This window comes from Phalacrocorax aristotelis, chromosome 4 (assembly GCF_949628215.1).
Source record: "Phalacrocorax aristotelis chromosome 4, bGulAri2.1, whole genome shotgun sequence".
Lineage (NCBI taxonomy): Eukaryota > Metazoa > Chordata > Aves > Suliformes > Phalacrocoracidae > Phalacrocorax > Phalacrocorax aristotelis.
In genome coordinates this window covers 51,525,855-51,545,017 of record NC_134279.1, presented here as the reverse complement: position 1 = coordinate 51,545,017, position 19,163 = coordinate 51,525,855, and the positions used below count along the sequence as shown (strand labels likewise).

The window sequence follows — 19,163 nt, the reverse complement described above, 5'->3', positions numbered from 1 at the left end:
AAACACCAAGATTCACATTCAGGTCTGTAGTGCTCAGCAAAATGGGTTACTTTCTTCAAAACAGCAAAAGTCAGGATTATTTTAAAAGACAGGAAAAAAAAATACACAGTTGTCAAAACAAAACATCTTACATTTAACATTTTCTATACTACTTCTCTTAATATGGCTAGACACCGTGTTCTTCGGAAGGAAGCTGCCCATTGAAATAGAAGGCAAACCAGCTCAGTCTCTGTTCCTCCAACAGCCCATTGAATTCATAAGGTCCACAGACCTCCACATTCCCCTCTGTGCGACGTGTCTGTGTTTAGTGCTGGTTTCAAGTCCTTTAAAGAATGGGAGCTCTAAATGCCAGGTGTCTGGCCCCATAGCAGATCTCTTAAGAAGGGTTTGCTTCTTCCTGTGTCAAATAGTTTGCATTCTCTTCTATGAGTAGGACCTTCCTTCTATGATTGCCACCCTTAAGCATGCCTCTTTTTGCTTTTATGGCTTTCCTGTGAGTCTTGTAGTTTACCATTTACTCCTACCTATTCTATTCATTTCCAGCCAGTTATTGTCTGGAAGGGCACAGTTTGGCCATCCTTCCCCGTTCTGCTTTCCCCTGCTCTGCATAAGGGGACATGGTTTCTTTTTTCTTTTTTGCAGATCTATCCCCACAGATGTTATCCAATTTGTTATTGTAGATTTTTCAGAAAGCCTGCCCACCCCCTTATTTTTGGCTACTCTCTACTTCATGATTTTTTATAGTGTTTTGGCTTCTTGTTGTTTTCCACCTTAGGCTTATTCCTTCTCTATGTATCTAGCCTCTTAAACTTGTTTTATAAATTCCATATAACTTCCATTGTTTACCTTATCCATATTCTGTATCATGTCTCTTAGCTGCTAAAAATGCGGTTTGCTTGCAGACAGAAAGTAAGGAACTGTATATATGGTAGTGACACACTTAACCAAAACAACACTGCCATATTTGTATTTCCTAGTTATATCTCTGAGTCTTTTACTCCTCCTGAGCCTATCAACACTACCTGCCTGATTATTGTAATCGTCAACCCTTCCCACTTTTCCCCCAAAACTTTTTCACTACCAGTATTCCTCCTCTCTCTTCCCCTTAGTTTCTTCTTTCCTATACATCACCTTACACAGCTATCCTAGACCTGGGTTATCTTTTTAGTCTCATGTGCTCAGCATTCTCTTTTCCACTCGTCACCCTACAATTCACCTCTTCGCGCAGTGGTTTTTGCTAGCTTTTCCTTTTCCATAACCATTTCACCCTCCAGCACCCAGCCAGTTGTCATCTGTTTTGCCTGGGTTTGTATGTCTTGCCTAATGAGCTTGTCAGCTTTTTGCAGCAGGGAACATCTTTATGCTGGTGCAGTCTTTTAAGCTTGTGGCGCTTATATTTATGTTTTGTAATGATTAATTAATTATGCCATGAATGGAAAACTGATGAAATTACTACAACATGTGTATGCTAGAGCACACTACATATCTATAAGGAGATGAAAGATCTTCCATGCAAAGCTAGGGGCAGTGAAGAAACCCTTCCATTCAGTAGTTTATTGCTTTTGTGTTGGTACAGTTAGATCAGTCTATAGTCATGCACAAGTCTTTGTCCCTGTGTTCGCATTTCCCAATTTACAAGATAACTGTTCTTTGATAAAGTACTTAGGAAGGTATGATACACAATATATATCTACTTTTTTAAAAAAAACCAAAGTTTTGTTCCAGGGGCAAAGAAACAGCAATGCCATCTGAAACTTCTTCATTTATTAAAATATTAAGAGTTTAAGAGTCTGCATCCCTACAGAGCCTTGCCAAGTCCTCTATACCCTCCCCACGCTGAGACCACTTCAACAGTAAAAGAAGAATGTTTTAAATAAATCTGAAACATCCTGGGAGAGGTAGTTCTCTCTTTAAGTAGTAAGAGCAGATGCAGAACTTGATTAAAGAGAACAGATGTTTGAAGTGCATTTTGCTTTTTAGTTTTTTTTAAATAGGCAAATTTAAGTTTCCGTCACTCAAGTTGTATTTGATAACTTTCATGCTTGCTTAGTAATTACTAAATGGGATATAAAAACTTAAGAGATTATTACACAAATGTCAAATGACTTTTCAAATGAATGTTTGAAGTCTGTTTATTCTTTTCAAATAATTATGGTGCTCTGTTTTTTATGCATTTTTCAGCATTTAATCATGTTTTCTTTCCTTTCAGCTTCTTAATTAAATGAATTCAAGAGGGATTCATTTAGAGCTGCTTACCATGAAGATAAGCTATTACTGATATCTGCCCACCAATGTTACACGTATTCAAGAATCTTTTGTTGGTTCATCTGTTTTTGTGATAATTTATATAGTATGCTGCTAGAGAAATGAATGCAGTTTTATGCAATGTGTAATTTATAGAAACATACAGTTACCACCACATTGGGAAGTGCTAAAAAGTTATGAATATAGCGTGCTCAAGAATTTAAATAAATTTCATTATAATGGGCTTTTGTTTAAGGCTTCCTCATTAACATTAGTACATTAATCCAATGGGTATTGTCAAGATTTTTTTCCTGAAGTTTTTTATAAGGATTTGAGATGTGCTGAACAAAATATCTTTGGTTCTTCAACTACTCTTACCGTAGTGGAAACTATAATTTCATTACTACATGCACTTTGCCATAACTTTGCTTTGAAACAGTAAATATAGAGAGATATATATATATAGAGAGAGAGAGAGTCTCTGATCACCTCAGACATGTTGAGCCATTAATATAAAGTTGTATTCTACATATTTTCATCCTGGATTTCTTCTTTTCCTGGCTCAGCAGTATTCGGAGTACATATGTTGCCAGTTTATCTCTCGTTTGTGTCAAAGGATGCAATTCAAAGGTTTGTGGAATCTTGAAAGCAAGGAGGCTTAGATCAGTCAGAACTCAGATCATTTTAAGCTGACTCTGTGGCAGGAAAATGGGAGGATGGGATGCAACAATATTTTGTAATCCACAACATGCTTTTGTTCTTAAGTAGCAGCAGAAAGAATGTATTATCCTGAATGATGTTTATAAAGCAATACAGATGAGTCTGTTGAAACAGGAGTTGCAGCAGTTGCCAGCTTTCTGTGTTCAGCCAGCTGTGTGAAAAGCTTATGTAGGAATTGGTAATGCCATTTAAAACTGCCGTTTTTGTAGCTGCTCATATCTCATATTATATGAATTGCTCATAAACCTTTGCATATGCCTATGTAGTGTATTCTCTGTGGCTCAAGGTTAAACAAGAAGAATCACATGATACTCTACCTCAGTCCTGCTGCTGCTTTTCCTCTCTACTGGTACTTTTCCAAGTACAAGTTCACTGTCACTGGCACTTGAGGAATGAAATCAAGTTGGAATTTCTTCATTCATGATATAGTATTGCCTCTAATTATGAGGATAAGATTGACTAGACTTTACAAAACTCACTTCGTTTAATGCTCTAGCTGTTGTTTCTCCAGAAAATACCAGAGTGCTAAGAACTGGGAAATGTTTTAGGACAAGAAAAAACAAGAAGGACAGGTTATACCTTACACAAAACCAGAGCAAGACTGCCGGTGTGGAAATGCTTCAAGGTTGTAGGTCAGCATTTAAACTAGAAGCTGGGGGAAAACAAACTCAAACCACCAGGTTCAGACTGATATGGGCTGTGAAGGGGGATGCACCCTTTTCAGAGGTGCATCAGCTGTTAGCTAGGAAGGCCCATCACATTGTGCAGGGAAGGTAAATCAGACTGCCCCGATGGCAGTTGACTGGCGTATGCCAGTGTGGTAAAGCTGGGACAGAACGTGCAAGAGCATTGTGTCAGTGCTAGAAGCTTGAGAAATGGATGGAGGAATTAGGATGTGTGGTTTTGAACAATAGCCCTCATGCAGCAGGCATCCAGGGGCCCGATGGGGAAAAAAAAAGTAATTGGAAGGACACTGTTGCCAGGCTACTGACTTGAGAAAGACACAGCAGATTATGCGTGTGACAAAGTGACAAAGGTTACATCACATTCAAAGTGAAAGATTACATAAACTGCAAGAGCATGGACATCTTACAGGAAAAGAAGCAGCATTGCAGTAGGTCTCCATGAGAGTTTGTACTAACCTAATAAAAAAATAATTCCAAAAAAGAATTGGAACTGTGCAAGTGATCCCTGATCAAGATGACAATAGCAATCAGGAAGTGAGACTAGAGAAACTACAAGTTTCAGACATGTAGTAATAGTGAGAGATCTCAAGACTACATCCTAATAAGTATTTCAGCTTGTGATGAGGTATAAAGTACTCCAGTGATACATGACTGCCTCCTGGAACAACTAGATCTCAAACAATAACCAAATCGAAAGTAGCAGCTTGAGTAGTTCATGGGTACTAGCATAAGAGGTATTCATGGGAAAGCTACTCTATAACAGCAACCACAATACAGTAGGGTTAATACTTTTTGCAAGAGAGGACAGTGAAGTCTGAACTAATAAGTTGGAGTGATGTAGAAATAAAGGTAGTTAATAAAACAAACAAAAAACCCCCAACAAACAACAAAAAAAGGAAAAGTCTAAATAACAAGATGCCTACAACCAGTCTGGGGCATGTTAAATTCTGTATTAGAAGCCAAATTCTCTGTAACAACAGGGCAGTTCAAGGTGCAGAAGAGCCACTGAGAATGGATCAGGGAGATAGAATCCCTCCTTATGAAGACGAATGGAACTCTTCACCTGGAAAAGAAAAAACTGACAAGTGACTATGGTTGTGGCTTGCAAGTTTATAAACATATTACGTAAGCTGAATACAAAACATTCACCAAACCCTACAATACTAGAACCAATGTGCAGCTGATTTAAACCAAAGTAAAAGGAAGTATATACTTACTACTTACTCTCTCTCCTCTGGGGCCTGGGATGCCTGAGGGCCAGCCTTAGCAGCAAAGACCGAAGGAAAGAAGGCATTCAGTAACTCTGCCTTGTCTGCATCCTGCATAAGAAGCATCTCAAAAGACCCTAATTCCAGGGTATGTGGTCAGGCAAACCCCATAGGAAAAAAAAGTACAAAGTTCAGCGGAACATACAGAGTAATGTATTTAGACCCCAAGGGCTGAGCGACAAGAACACATACAGCCATGTTTTTAAATATATCCAGAAATGTGTCATTAGCAACTTCAAGACATTTTCATCATGTGTGATGCATCAAGAATCTTGGGATCCTCTTCTGATGCTAATGCACAACATTTTATGAAGTGCTCGAGCCTTTACTTCCCATTGCATTCATAAGGAGCTGATAACTCAGTTCCTGTCATATTTCGTAGGTGATCACTTCCAGTACTATGAATTTATCACCCTAACTGTAGCATTCACGGCAGTATAGGGACAGGTTGGAATCTGATTTAAAGAACAAACTGAAGGAGTAAGAAACAACACAGCTGTAGCACAGGCAGTAAGAACTGCAAGTCTATACACAGCAGAGTCCTCCATTTCTTATGCTTGCTCTGCTGCATGCTACCTGGCACATATGCTTCCTCCCCACCCCCACATTTAGATATTTTTTCTATAGACCTTAGCAAGCATTTTCAAAAGCATTAGCTCCATTTTCTTCCATTCTCGTGTACCAGCAGCTTCTTCCTGTGTCTTTTTTCTGTATCACAGGCCTTAAAATTTCTTACACAGACCCAACTGATGTTTGGGGAAACTTCATTCCACATTTGTTTTATTGCACTTTGTTAGTTAATTTAACTAGATGTTGATGTAACTGGAATAACATATGTGTTGTCATTAAAGGGACCATTTAGATCAAAATTAAATTATGTATAAATCTGAAGGTGGAAATAAGCAAGCAGTAGCTCTTAAAAGTACCCAGATTCTAAATGAGCAGGATTTTGGAACTAAAGCTTGATAGCATTTTTTACTAGTTCGTGTTTGCAGCAGTAGACACCTACAAACTTGTAAAAAAAGAAATCCACATTAGAGAATCGAAACATAAAGATTTATAGCAGCAACTGAAGTTGCAAAGAGAACACCACCACCACTCTCTTTCCAATCAAATTCAACTCCAGATACTCTTCAGAACAGCCAAATAAAAACTCTCTCCACAGTTGTGTAAGAAATATTAACAAGGCTCAGTGTCTTGTTAAGAACCTAGAACAAACCTCCACATGGACACAGGTGTCTGGTCTGGCAGAGTCATACACAAACTCAGGACCTCATCTGTAAAAGATTTAAGATGTTTTCAGACCAAGTTAGAAACTCTGGTAGTTATTCTTCCAATCCATTGTAATACATGAACAACTGAGTATGATTTTGCTCTTTATGATTGGTAGTGCTGAATAACTATATTCAAGAGAAAAATAGTCTATAGTTTTTGCCTGCGATGAAAATGTAATATAGAGGTATTCTTGCATGCTCTAATATGAGTTGAAGATTTTATACAGTTGTTGAGGCTTCAGGGGTTTTTTTTACCTCCCTGTATTTTCTATCCTAAGGGAATTTCACCCCGATATCTGTCTATCCCAGACACATGCACACATACACAAGAATGCCTCATTAAGAGTTCTTAATGAAAAAACTTTGGAGCTCTGACGACTTCTTGTTAGAACCTCTCAAACCCAAGAGTAGACATTCACCTGTGCAGAGTCCATGTATGAACAGGAACATTGTATGTTCTCCTCTGAAGTATGGATACACGCTACACTAAGAGCTACGCAAGTTCAGAGCTTGTTGTTTGCCACGTGGCAAATCAAACCCAACGCCATTCATAAGGAAAGGTTAGGTCAAACAACTCAAGCCTTTTGCTTTCTCCGACATTGTCATATAAAACCAGTATTTGCAGGGAAACAAACCTTCACAGAATGGTTTTTAATTTGACGTACCTATACTAAAAATTTAAACTACATGTCCTCCATTCAACCCCAGTTTGCTATACTATTATGCAAGATATAACTAACATGAATCAGCAAATCCAAACTTCTTTGTGTATCACAGTAAGTGTATGATGCTGAAAAAAAAGCATCTTTCCATGTTTTCAAGGCAGGTTTGTATTGTGCATTAACACAGGTCTGTACATTTATTTGAGATTAGTAACTTCCATAACACTAGGCTGTGTGTTTGTCCCTCTAAAACTACTTGAATTAAATAGGGAATATTCGTTGGGTTGGTATTTAGCCTTTCTGCCTTGCATTGTAAAATCGCTTCACAAGTATAAACAGTAGTGAAGAAGCCTCAGAAGTTTCCAAGTTGGAAAGCTTTGTTTTATCTTCGAATAGTTGGATTTTTGCTTTAGGAGTCTTACTCTAGAGAGGCAAAAAAAGCCTCAAGGTAAGTCATTACTGAGGAGCACTTCAGGCAAAAACAGTGGAAAATATGAGTTTATCTAGGCTGTAGCACACACACTTCCATAAGTATTTGTTTCCCCTCTGGTAGCACTTGGTGCAGGAGTTTCATCCTCTGAGTTTAAGAATAGAGAACAGCAAGCTTTACACTGTGTTTAAAGAAGAGCTGTTAGAGTCCTATTCAGGTTTAGTTTGTTTTGTAATAGTAATATTTTCACTAGTAATGGAGTCATTTTGCAGAAAGAAGGTAAACAGAACTGCTTACTTCTTACCTGAAAATATTTTTGTTGGTCAAAGCTAGTGGAAGGTCTTGTCAGTACCAGAGGAAGCCTGTAGCCACTTTTTGCCCTCGAGAGGGCTATCTACCACCAGCGCATCTGATGGCAAGTAATAAATCACCTCGGTACTGAGGTTGGATTTGGCCATCCATCTGTGTCAATATGAAGTCCTCCCCAGTCAAGGTGTTTGGAGCTAGGAATAATTGTACCAGTGCAGAACAGCCTTTAACCCCTCCTTTTCTATAATTACTCACTCTCCTCAGCTGTGCTTAACCAATTCTTTCCCCTACCTCCCTCTTGGATATGGTCATGGCAGGTTGATGGCCCTACTACAATGGCACTTAAAATCCTCAACAGCTAATTGCTGTTCAGATGCCCTGTTTTCTCCAGTCTCTCCTCTTGCATCTCTGACTCATCACTTTTAAGCCAGAGCCACAGACTCGAATGGATTGGGCTGTGACTTTTCTCAGAGAATTTTGTTAACCCCAGAGGCATCCAGCCCTAGGCCAAAGCTCCCTGCCCTCACACATGGCATTTCCCATGGCTGCCTGACCCAAGCAGCCTCTCACCTTTGCCAGCTTCCCTGCTGGTCTCCTCCTAAGGTGATCGTCTCTCAGAAGAAAGCTTGGCTGGCCCAATGCCCCTGCCCTTTGAAGCAGAATAGTCTTTTCCTTTTCACAGATTACATATGATAAAACCGTAAGAGGGAACAATCAGCCTCTGCTGTATGGCATCACATCAGTCCAGGGAGGTCTTCCCGTGGTTATCAGCCCATTTGTTTCTGGAGAACAGGCTGAAAGCACAACAGAACAATGGATACAGCTTTGCAAAAATTAATTGTTTGCAAACAGTATTTTTCATTAAACACTGCAGTTACTTGAATCTAAGAACTTCAATTAACATTATCATGCAACGAATACTTGAATACAGAGAACATGTAGAAAGAGCAATGTAAGCATTTCTCCAGCACTTCTTGTTCAGTGAGAGCTGGATATAGTCACAGTTCATTGGCTTTATAATGCTGCCCCTATCCTGAAGCTATTGAAGGTTGATGTCAAACTTAGCCTCGCAGCTCAGTTATTTAGGAATTTTTATAAGTTCTGAGAGTTGTAATGAGCATTTAAAATGCCACAAGTTACAAAATTGATGACAATAATGGTACAACTTCATCCTACATCCCTTATGGTAATCACATCTGTCAAAAGCCTTAGCCCAGCAGTGCCCAGTTCTCACGTAAGAGCTGTCTCAGGGGAATTTCCTCACAGGAAGACAAGATTTCCTGCTGGGCGTATAGCTTCTTCCCCAGACTGGTTCCACAAAAGTAGTGTGTGGGCCACAGGCACACACATCACAGCAAATCCTAAGACTACTTTTTAGTTCACAATAAAAACAGTGAAAGCATTCATGCCAGGGCGTCACAGGAGTAAACAAAGCCACTATCATTTATAATTAAGGCAGACAGACAGCACTGAAAAAATCTAGCCACAGCAGCTTTAGATACAGGATTTTTCATATTTTAAACTGTTGCCAAGTGAGGCAATTCTTAAGGGTTCAGGAAAATTACTCTTGAGTGGCTACGCGCTTAATTATCCAAGTGTCATAAGGTCCCAAGACCTCTGTCCCCACACAGACTCCTGCTAGGAGAAATCTGAAATCAGTGTCCTCTAACAGACAAGACATGGTTGTTCACATCCTAGTGTTCATAAAAAACCACCCCAGTGATACTACAACTCCTGCTCTTCAGGGATATATTCATTGCCATCAACAAGCCAACCAGCTGATACTTTATTTCAGTAGCTCCTGGGTTGTAACACTGAGATTTATTTTTCTTGTAAATCCTCACCAGAAATTGCTTCTACAAAGCAATCCCAAATAACCTACACCTCTTCCCCTACATATTCAAGGACATTTGAATGCCTCTGGGATCTCTATTATGAAATTAATTTGCATGAAATACTGGAAGAACATTTTGATCACTAGAAACTCTTCAGCACCAGAGCATAATATAGGAAGGCCATAATATACAACCAGTACACAATAAGCCAAGGTGTCCAGTATCCCATATTATAACTGTCTTCTGCTTAAAACCCTCATTTCGTGGTCTTTCTTTCAGTTTCCTTTCTTGCCCCATCTTAGGCATATTTAAAAACCCTCAAAATTTACTGTTCCTTTAAGAGGCTCTCTACTGCTATTAATGCGCAAGTATCATCACTTTTCTTTCTGAAGTGGCTTAGTACTTTCAAGTGTCATTCACACTGAGGGATACCTGAAGAAATGCATTAAGAGACTCTGGTTTCAATTGGTCATGCTTTCTGGGTTACTCTTCCTTCAAACACCTCTTCTGTCTGATTCATTTCAGGAAAACATTAACATTTAATGTCATTACAGGCTTAAGTAGATATTTATCATCCTGTTGAGGGAGGGAATTTCCTTTTTGCAGGTTGCAATTTTTGTGACACTCATATAAATCAGCACTGAAGGGTGCTCTAGTGTGTCATGCATTAATAAAGACAAAAAACTGGGCAAGATAATAGAGATAAATGAAGATGTATAATAGAGTGCCTTGATACAGACCAGCTTTCAGCACTATTTGCAGATGGGGTAAAGCAAGCAGCAGTACTCCCATGAACGTCAGAAGCCTAAAAGTACTGCTCAATATACAGATTCATAGTATTATGTGAGTGGATTTACAGATAAATTACAGCTACAAAATATACTCTTGATGCATCCCAGGCTCTCAGTTATTATGTGCTAGCTGCAGTTTGCTAACAAGTATATTCACGCAAGCTTTCCTGGTTTTCACACTTTCCATACTTCCTAAACCAATGCTTGTATTGTGAAGAAATAATGGAATTAGGCCTCATTCTCCCCATAAATATTAATTGCATTCAGATATGTTCTGCACTAACAATCCTTTATTTAAACCTATGTATTAGCTGCAGTCAACAGTATATGGTATTCAGGTAAGTAACTGCAAATTCTGCTCCTAAATAACGTAACTGAAAGCAGAAGGCCACATTCGTTGTAAGGAACTGCTGGTATTGAGTGCTTAGTGCTACAGCCTGCACAATGAACTCAACTGCAGTATTTTTAGAAGACAGACCACAAAATAAAGTTTTTGCGTAATGCTGATTATAGAAAACGGCTGAAAAAGAGTTCATTCAGCCCATACTCTGTGCAGAGAGGATGCTGCAGGTGATTTGATGTTAACAAAACAACTCTCTTCAGTGTTATTACCTCCACCAGGGGAAGGTATCTCTATTTCCAGATAGCCATAAAACAAAGAGTATCCAGTGGTCTCTAGTGGAAAAGACAACAAACTTTCTAAGACAATTAATTCAGCTCACCAAAGCAGAAAATGTAGTTACCTTTCTATATTGCTACCAGCATATTGTTTGCTACGTATGCCACCATCACGTCTCATCTGGATTAAATGTAAATATTAAAAATGAGGTATTTTATCACATGGGTTACAACAGCTGATACCGGATACTGGGTCATACTTCTTACACAAACTGTGTAAGTGGTTGCTCTCATCAATAAAATCCTAGAAAACACCTAAGGAACAGCAGTACAGAGTCTTATTTTTCAGCTTTGATGGGAATTTTATTGCAATCATATCAAAACCCAACAATAAACATGCATCATTCTTTTTATAGATAGTATTTTTCATCAGGTAATAGCTTGTTGGTTGTTGTGGCCTTTCAGTTCAGCATCAAATAACACATCTACTATAGAGCTAGATGCCAAAAAGTATGCAAAGAGGTAGAGACGTTCTAAGCCATAATCCTGTAAAGGTACACATTAAAGCACGTTTAAGTACAACCATTTTGTGGGCTTAAGAGGAGTAGATGCATACTCAGAACCATCAAAGAAGGTATTTAGATGTGTGTACATAAGGCACAAATCAGGAAACATTAATCACTTATCAGTTGCTGAGTAACTTCGGGAATTGGAGAGCAATTTGTCAGCTTCTATGTAGAAATAATGCTTCTTAAGCACCTTGAAAAGAAAGGTAATGTTCACGCATACAGTATTACTGTTTTCTGATTAGTTTTATTTTTAAAAAAGCAATACTAAATCTTCAGGATAAATCTCTTCACCTCATATCCATAATTTGTACATAAATAGGAGCCACAGGATTCCCCTGTTAAATCCAGTACAACCCAAAGCACTGGAAATTTATTGACATTTATTGTGTTTCTTCTTTAAGTAGAGTTAAACATTAAAGAAGAGTAACTATCTCTTAATGTTACTAATTTTTTTTTCTTGAATTACTATACTTTTCTTAGTACAGAGTTAGCTTCTTTTGGTCCCATCCAACATAACAGGATTCAGCAAGAATTATCCAGAAAATATTATTCAGATCCTATAATATCTCATCCCTTTGGCAGCTTATTGCTCTAAGTTATCCAAAACATGTATTATATTTATCCTATTTAGCTTCAAGAAAACACTAATTTAAAAGTAAATCTGATTATTGTTCACAAAAAAGACAACGCTACACCATTAGTCACATCCTCAGAATGCATATTTTAGAACGAGAGGATATAGGATTAATTTGGCTTGTGGCTCTGACATGTAGCCTTCTTTGTAATTAGGATTACACCTTTATGAGATACCTAATAATGAATAATCCTGGCTTATAAAAGCAACAATTACATTTTAGATTAATCTTTTCTCATGTAAATTAGTTGTCTTCCTACTTAGGAATAATTGATTGGTTACCAATTTGCTCAGTTTAGTAGACTGCTGGGCTGAGTTCTTAACTCCTGCTTCCAGTGGGCACACATTTGCACTAACTATCAGAATCACCTTAATAAAAAATGGCATGGCAATAACAAGAGTTCATAGTATTTCTGATAAAGAGATTAAATCAAGCTTAAAAAAATCTCATACTAAAAAGCAACTTTGTATTTACAAGTTATGGCTTCTATACCTGTTATTTCAGTTATTACTTTCAACACAGTAAGCCCGGACTAAAAATGCAAAAGCGAACAGGCAACATGAACAGAAAAACATGGAACATTTCCAGTTATAAATGCAAGTTATCAGTTTCCATTATTTCCAACCAGATGTGAGCTCAAGGAGATGATAAAGTTAACTGGAATGTGGATAAATAAATTCAATTGGTCAAAATGCAAAGAAAAAAGCACAAATGCACCCATATACTGTTTTCCCCCTGTGTTACCTGCACATAGTTGTCATGGATATTGTGATGGAAGGTATAGGTTGTTCACTCACCTTACTAAATACCGCTACAGTTTTGTTCAAGGTGAGCACAGACGAAAAGGCAACTTCGCTCCCACTCGGACACAACCCCAGGAGAGAAGGACATGGCATGCCGCCCGAGGGTGCTGCACCTCTTCTGCTGGCACAGGTCAGGGAGCAGGCTGGGGAGAGACTAAGAAAGAGGGGTGTCTACAGCACAGACTTATGTTTAAGGCACTCTTAAGAAGCAGCTCCACACCTAAAACTCAGGCGTGGTAGAGACCATCTTGTTCAAGGAGCAGAGGAGAGACCGCATAGTTTACTGCGACCTGGGACAAAGAAAATCACCCATTCTACAAGGGGCAAGGTAACTTGAGGTTAAATAATTTTTGTTCCATTTTTCATAGCAGGTCTGCATTCTTCTTTGGAGTACCTTAATAAAACTCAACCTTTAAAGACTGCAAGGCCTCTGGCACCCTAACTTCAAGGAGAAGACAGAAAGAGCTCAATTTCAGCTATCTGATCAATTCAAGAAAATCCCATCTCAGATAGGCACAGCGCTTGAAATGGCTTCACATGTCACACATGGCAATTCTCGCAAAGGAAACATATATTTCCTCCTATCTGTTCCTGGCACAACACAAAAAGTACAGTCCACAGGACATTAAATGAGTGCTTTGATAAAGTTAAATTACAGGTAAGGTTTACCTGCATGCTCACATAGGAATAATTTTCACAAGGCAACATGACAGCACAGCCCCAGCAATGGGCTGAAATCCCATGGCTGTACCTGGGACACCCTCTGTCCTCCAGAAGAGCCTCTCCAGCACAGAGGGCAGCCTCCTAACACAGCTCTCTCTGACACCAGTCACATACCACTGTTGCTCGTTAAATCAATACCCTCCACATCCCTGAAGCTTCCCTACTCTCTGCAAAAGTTTTAGCTGCCTCCTCCTGCTCTTTTATTCCCAGCAGCTGAGCCCGTTTCCTTCAGCCCTGCCTTATTCATAAGGTTAACCCCAGTCTTGCCAAGGCACATTTGTAAATCCGATTGGTGCAATGCATAAATATTAATCGCTACCTTAACACTAGGTGAAATTTTTACGTATGTGAGTTGTGGCTACCTCTTAGAGTAGCCAAGTGAAAAATAGTGTTGACTATTTTAAATTGGAAACACTTTCTCTAAAGTATGTTTATTAACTAATAGAATATAATTAGCGTAATTAGGAACAGAATAGGTACGTATTATTGGCTCATATGTGTTTTTTTAGGGTTCTGTTTTGTTCAAAATAGGGGACGGTTCTGGAACTCAAAACACAGAAGCTTTGAAACTGTCAATATGATTATAACAATGAAAGACATCACTTGCATTTCCTTTTTCTTTTTTTTGATTGACATCATTGCACTTACTCATATATCTCAGCTATTGCCAGAGTCTCCTGCAAAGGGTGCATTCATTAAATTTTAAAGCTCGGGTGTGCAGTGAGTGACTGCCTGCGAAATGAAAGCTCTGTTCTAGTGAGATTCAAAGCTGAATACAAGCTCAAAGGAAAATTGCTTCTTTTGTCAAATCCTTCTTAAAACTTTGAGCAGATTTCCACTTAATCATCTTCAAATTCACTTGCCTCCTAAACTGGAGATGCTTATTTGTAGCAAAGGCAAGACTATTTCGTGTTTATTATTGAAGCTGGGCACCATTTCCAGGTTGATTGTCAATAAATGCACACCTTTATCTGAGACAGTCCAGAAAGTGATGTTTATATGACTTTAAAGAAAAAAAAAAAAAGGTAATCTGCAGGACTCTAGCTATAAATAAACAGGAGGCTCCTATTTTTCAGGCTCTGGCTAACAATGTTTGAAAGCACTTTTCATGGGCTTATTGGGAGAGTACTATGCCAAATACTTTACATTAATGTATTGGGGTTTTCCCTTCTTTGATCTAATTTCCTTTGATCTAACAGCTAGTGTTTAATTAAGACTAATCTTTGCTAATGAAAAGGAAAAAAAATACAAAAGACAGAATTAATGGTCATACCATCACACGTAGCTCACCCTCTGACAAGGTCCGCAGCTTTTTCAATGTGAATCCATTTGATGGACTTACTGCCTGCCATTACTGCTCTTGTCCAATGTCACAGGGGTACAGTCCATCAAAGTAACTGTTCGTGAAGTATGTTCTACTGGTGCTAGCTGCCAGGGTGAGGGATGTAGTTACACTATTGAACAACACTGTGGCTGAATCCATTTCCTTCTTCTCCCTTTACAGTAACAGAGAAAAAGAATAAGAAAAAATACTAACAATGTTAAGGAATGCTACTGTCCTCACAACTCCAAACGTTAAGCGCTTGCATCCTCTTCTAATTGCAAAGAAGGACAAAGAAAAGTTTGTGGGAATAAACATTAAAAAAAGATAAATACAAATAAAAATAATGGAAGCTCAGTTGCTGAGGGGGCTGAATCAGTAGGTGACATCCTGCTGTTACGTTGCTCTCTGCAGGGCCACCCAGGTGGGCATCACCTGTCTCCTGCAAAAGCCCTTGCTGCTTCCCTGCAGGGATCTAGCACAAATCTGGATAGCCATTCCGTTTGGTACCCTCTCCCCTTTCCCACCAATGCTTCCTGTCCTCCCCCAGGTGTAGACACCATTATCGGGACCCATCTCAGTGATCAAAGAGCAGGCACCGCTCTTGGCCCAGCTGAGATGTGGAGGGGTGAAGGGAAAGAGAGAGCACAGCACCTCTCAGGGTATGTGGCGTACCACTGCTGTGCACACAGCTCCTACACGTCCTCTGCCTGGAGGTCTGCTGGAGGAGTGTCCGTGTGTTCCCCAAGCTCCCTGCAGGCTTTCCTGCCTCTGGAGGCAGCTCCAGGTGCCACTGCCCAGAACAGGGGACCTTGCTCTTCTGTGAATAAGAAAGAACAGTAATTTCTATATAGTTACTTTAAGTGCTTATTTACTAAACTCCAAGCATTTCACCTTAATTAAATAATACTGAAAAACTTGCAATGTTTCTCATATTGCATCCTACAAACTGCATTGATTCTGTAGGCTGGAGGAGGGTGGGCCCTGAAGTTGTCTAAAGGAATTTAAAAAATGTAGTTCTTTCTATGAACTTTGAGAAAACAAATGAAAATTAGCAAAACGTCTATCCTAGAGAAATATGCAAGTCGTAGTTGTGGTTTGCCCATGTAATTGGTAAGATGTGATATGACCATGAAAAATGAGAACTTTTAGATGCCAAAATCTGAGCCTGCCAGGAACTATTAATCAGTTGAATCAATAAAATAAAATAAAATAAAGTAAAACCGAAAGAATAGAATAGAATAGAATAGAATAGAATAGAATAGAATAGAATAGAATAGAATAGAATAGAATAATAAAGCAAAATGAAAGGAAATTAAATGTAACTAAATGTAATGAAGTGAAATGAAGTGAAATCAAAAATAAAATAAAATACACTGAAAAACCTTCATATTAAATATAACTAACTGCCACAGTCTAATGAATATCTGTTAGAATGGTACCAAATCTTCTACTGAATTCAGTGGCGCTGTTTCTAAGCTGTGTCTAACAAGCTGTAAAAGAGTACTGCAATTGATAAAATTATCCACCATTTGCGATTACACATAAATCTTTTGGGGAATTTTTCCTAGTTGCAAAATTTGACTGTGAAATAGGATTATCAATTGTGTAAATATTTCAAGGCCAATTTGCTGTAAGTTGTAAACAAATTTTGGTTATATGTGTTTTAAAATGTTTCCTTTAATGCTTGTTGATAACTTTTTTGGTTAGTTAAGCTATACATCTGCAAAATGCATATTACTGTAGGGAACATTCTTCCTTCTCCCGTTCTGTATATTGCTTTTGAACAAAAATATTGATCAATTCACAGGGAAACCTGAAGAGTTAAAAGGTTCATAAAATCTGATTCTAAAAATCTCTGTTTATGCTGATAGTATGTTCAATAGTGTCTGCATTTGTTATCTTACCAGTATGTCCCTAAAATACAAAGCTGCACCAATGTTTGGTAGAGATGGATGTGTTGGAGATCCATTACCAGGAGTCTTTGCTTTCTGGTCTTTTCTGCATCTGATCACTGCACGGCAACCTCTCTACTTTGCCCCGATCAGTGTTGTTTACCATGTAACATAATGAAACATCATAGATCACTGATTAATTCCCCCCTCCCCCTCCCCAGCATGACCTTCACGTTTTGTTTCACATTTATTTTTGCCTGTTGCTATTGTGGTCTCACACAGTCAGGCATGGTGACATGCAATGTGAAAATGCATGCTGCTACTGGGGAAACTGCTATAATGTCCCTCCGTTTTCATGAGAGCACCACAGAAATCTGTGCATGAGGTGTGTGAGCCCATTTTGAAATATTTGAAAATATATCTGACTAGGTGTTCGCAATGAAGTTCCAGGTTTTTTGAATTTGCTACCTCGATTGCTCTGAAATAGCACAGATATGATGAGCCTCATCTACATTCTGCCACATATCTCACCCTTCCACTTTTCTAGACATTTAAAAATAACAAACTGGTTAGACTACAAATCACTTTTTGAGAAGGGAAAGGGTAATACAGTGAAGTATTTTGAACTTCCAGAAGTAAAAATCAACTTTGCAGATGTTTATTTTCTAAGCACGTAAATATTCCCACTGATCTAACTGTGTCTGCCTTACTTTGCGTCCCATAGCATCGTCCCATTGTCTTGTTAAACAACTGCTGTATCCCGAAGGTCTTTGCGCTTGTTTGACAAACAGAGTAATGCCTGCACGCATCACTTGTAAGGGGCCTTGGGATCTTCAACACAGGAGAGCACTGAGCCTTATCTTAACTATACTTCCATATTTTTTTGAGGTTTGTCGATCACTGATATTATCAGACTTATTTCTTATTACTACTTCTTTCAGAGCCTCAAGAGCAGAAATCCATTCTAATATTCCACTGATCCATGGAGGACCATTAAAGCAACGGGGAAAAAGATATGAATGTACTTGAAGAATGAAGATAAGTTTCTCTGATGATGATGTAGTGGGATGTTTTGCTCATTACTATCTCTGCCTCTTAATTTTCATTCTTTCTGTTCTGCAAAGAAAAAGGAGCTGTGATTCATAACTACCTTTATTTGTTTCTCATCAAATTCCTTGGGATTTACCCATCATAGGAGAAGTTTTAATTGCATTGTCAGTATTCATTAAACTGCATTTTGTCTTGAAAATAATTTTCTGTCATGAATGGAAAACTTTAGAAATTATAGCTCCTTTAGGAAGACTATTTGAATTCCTTTAACCATGAGAACTGGTGTTTTACAGGCTGAAAAGAGGCAACAAATCTCACTTAGTAAACACTTAGCACAAAAACTGATGTAAACAATAATATGAGCAAACATTTATAGAACCTGAAAGAAAACTAAATGTTGCATAAGCAAGAGAAGAAAAAAGGCCTTGAGAAGTGGGGAAAGAACTGCCAAAATGAAATAACCTACTTCTGTCTATACCTGGGCCATAGAGAAAAACCTCTCCCTGACTTGCCGTGTTCTCATTAGCACAGGCTGAGCATTGCAGCCAGGACAGAATGAGCAAGATGAGAAAACCCAGGGAGAGCCAGGAACTGTCAGCAGCGAGACATGGTGAGCCACCACTCCTTCACCTAGTCTTCTGACCACTTCTTAAATTAGAGAGAGAGAGATTTACAGAGTTAACAGCAGCAAGTACACAGTAAGCTTCACCTAAGTCAAACTCTATTTCAGTTTAATCTCTGTCACCTTGTTTTTCTTAATTCTGGTGCTAGACTGGTGGTAGGAAGAAGGAGATGGCCGGCCTCAGGTGGCCTCAGAGAAGATATCCAGTGATCCAGTGCAAGAATACCAGCTTATGAGGCTGATGGTATCTACATTCAAAAACCCTAGGCAGACAAATTAATTTATTATGTTTTCCATTTAACCAAATTTCCTAGCACATTATGTTCTCCAAAGTCTAATTAACCATTAGGTTATACATATTCTTTTAAGTGTAGGCTCATTATAACTTCTCCCTTAGGTATTTAACATCTTTGGATGCCCACTGTACTTTTATTTCAATTTTAATATTTCTTTTTTCTTTTTTTTTTTTTTTATTTAATCCAGTCATCAGAGAAACCTGAATGGTTTCAGACACTTTGGTTATAGTTTTTGAACTAAGTCTTTGGCTGTTCTTTCTGCTGATTTACAGCAGCTGACAGATGATTAAAGCTCCATGTGTCCAATCACCAAGAAGTTATTTCCCTGTCTGCATTCTCTGACTGACAGGAAAGGTGTGAAATGAAAGTTCAAACAGACTGCAGCAAATGAGATAATTTTAAATTTACCACT

At 38.5% G+C, this 19,163-nt stretch overlaps 1 protein-coding gene across 1 annotated transcript in view; it reads left to right on the top strand.

Moving 5' to 3' along the window:
* TUSC3 (tumor suppressor candidate 3) overlaps nt 1-2,488 on the top strand; it is a 136,439-nt gene extending 133,951 nt beyond the window's left edge. The window contains exon 10 of the mRNA XM_075091409.1: nt 2,210-2,488. Coding sequence (XP_074947510.1) covers nt 2,210-2,225 — 16 coding nt within the window. The 3' untranslated portion in view covers nt 2,226-2,488. The remainder of the gene's footprint in view (nt 1-2,209) is intronic.
* The last annotated feature ends 16,675 nt before the right edge of the window (nt 2,489-19,163 follow it).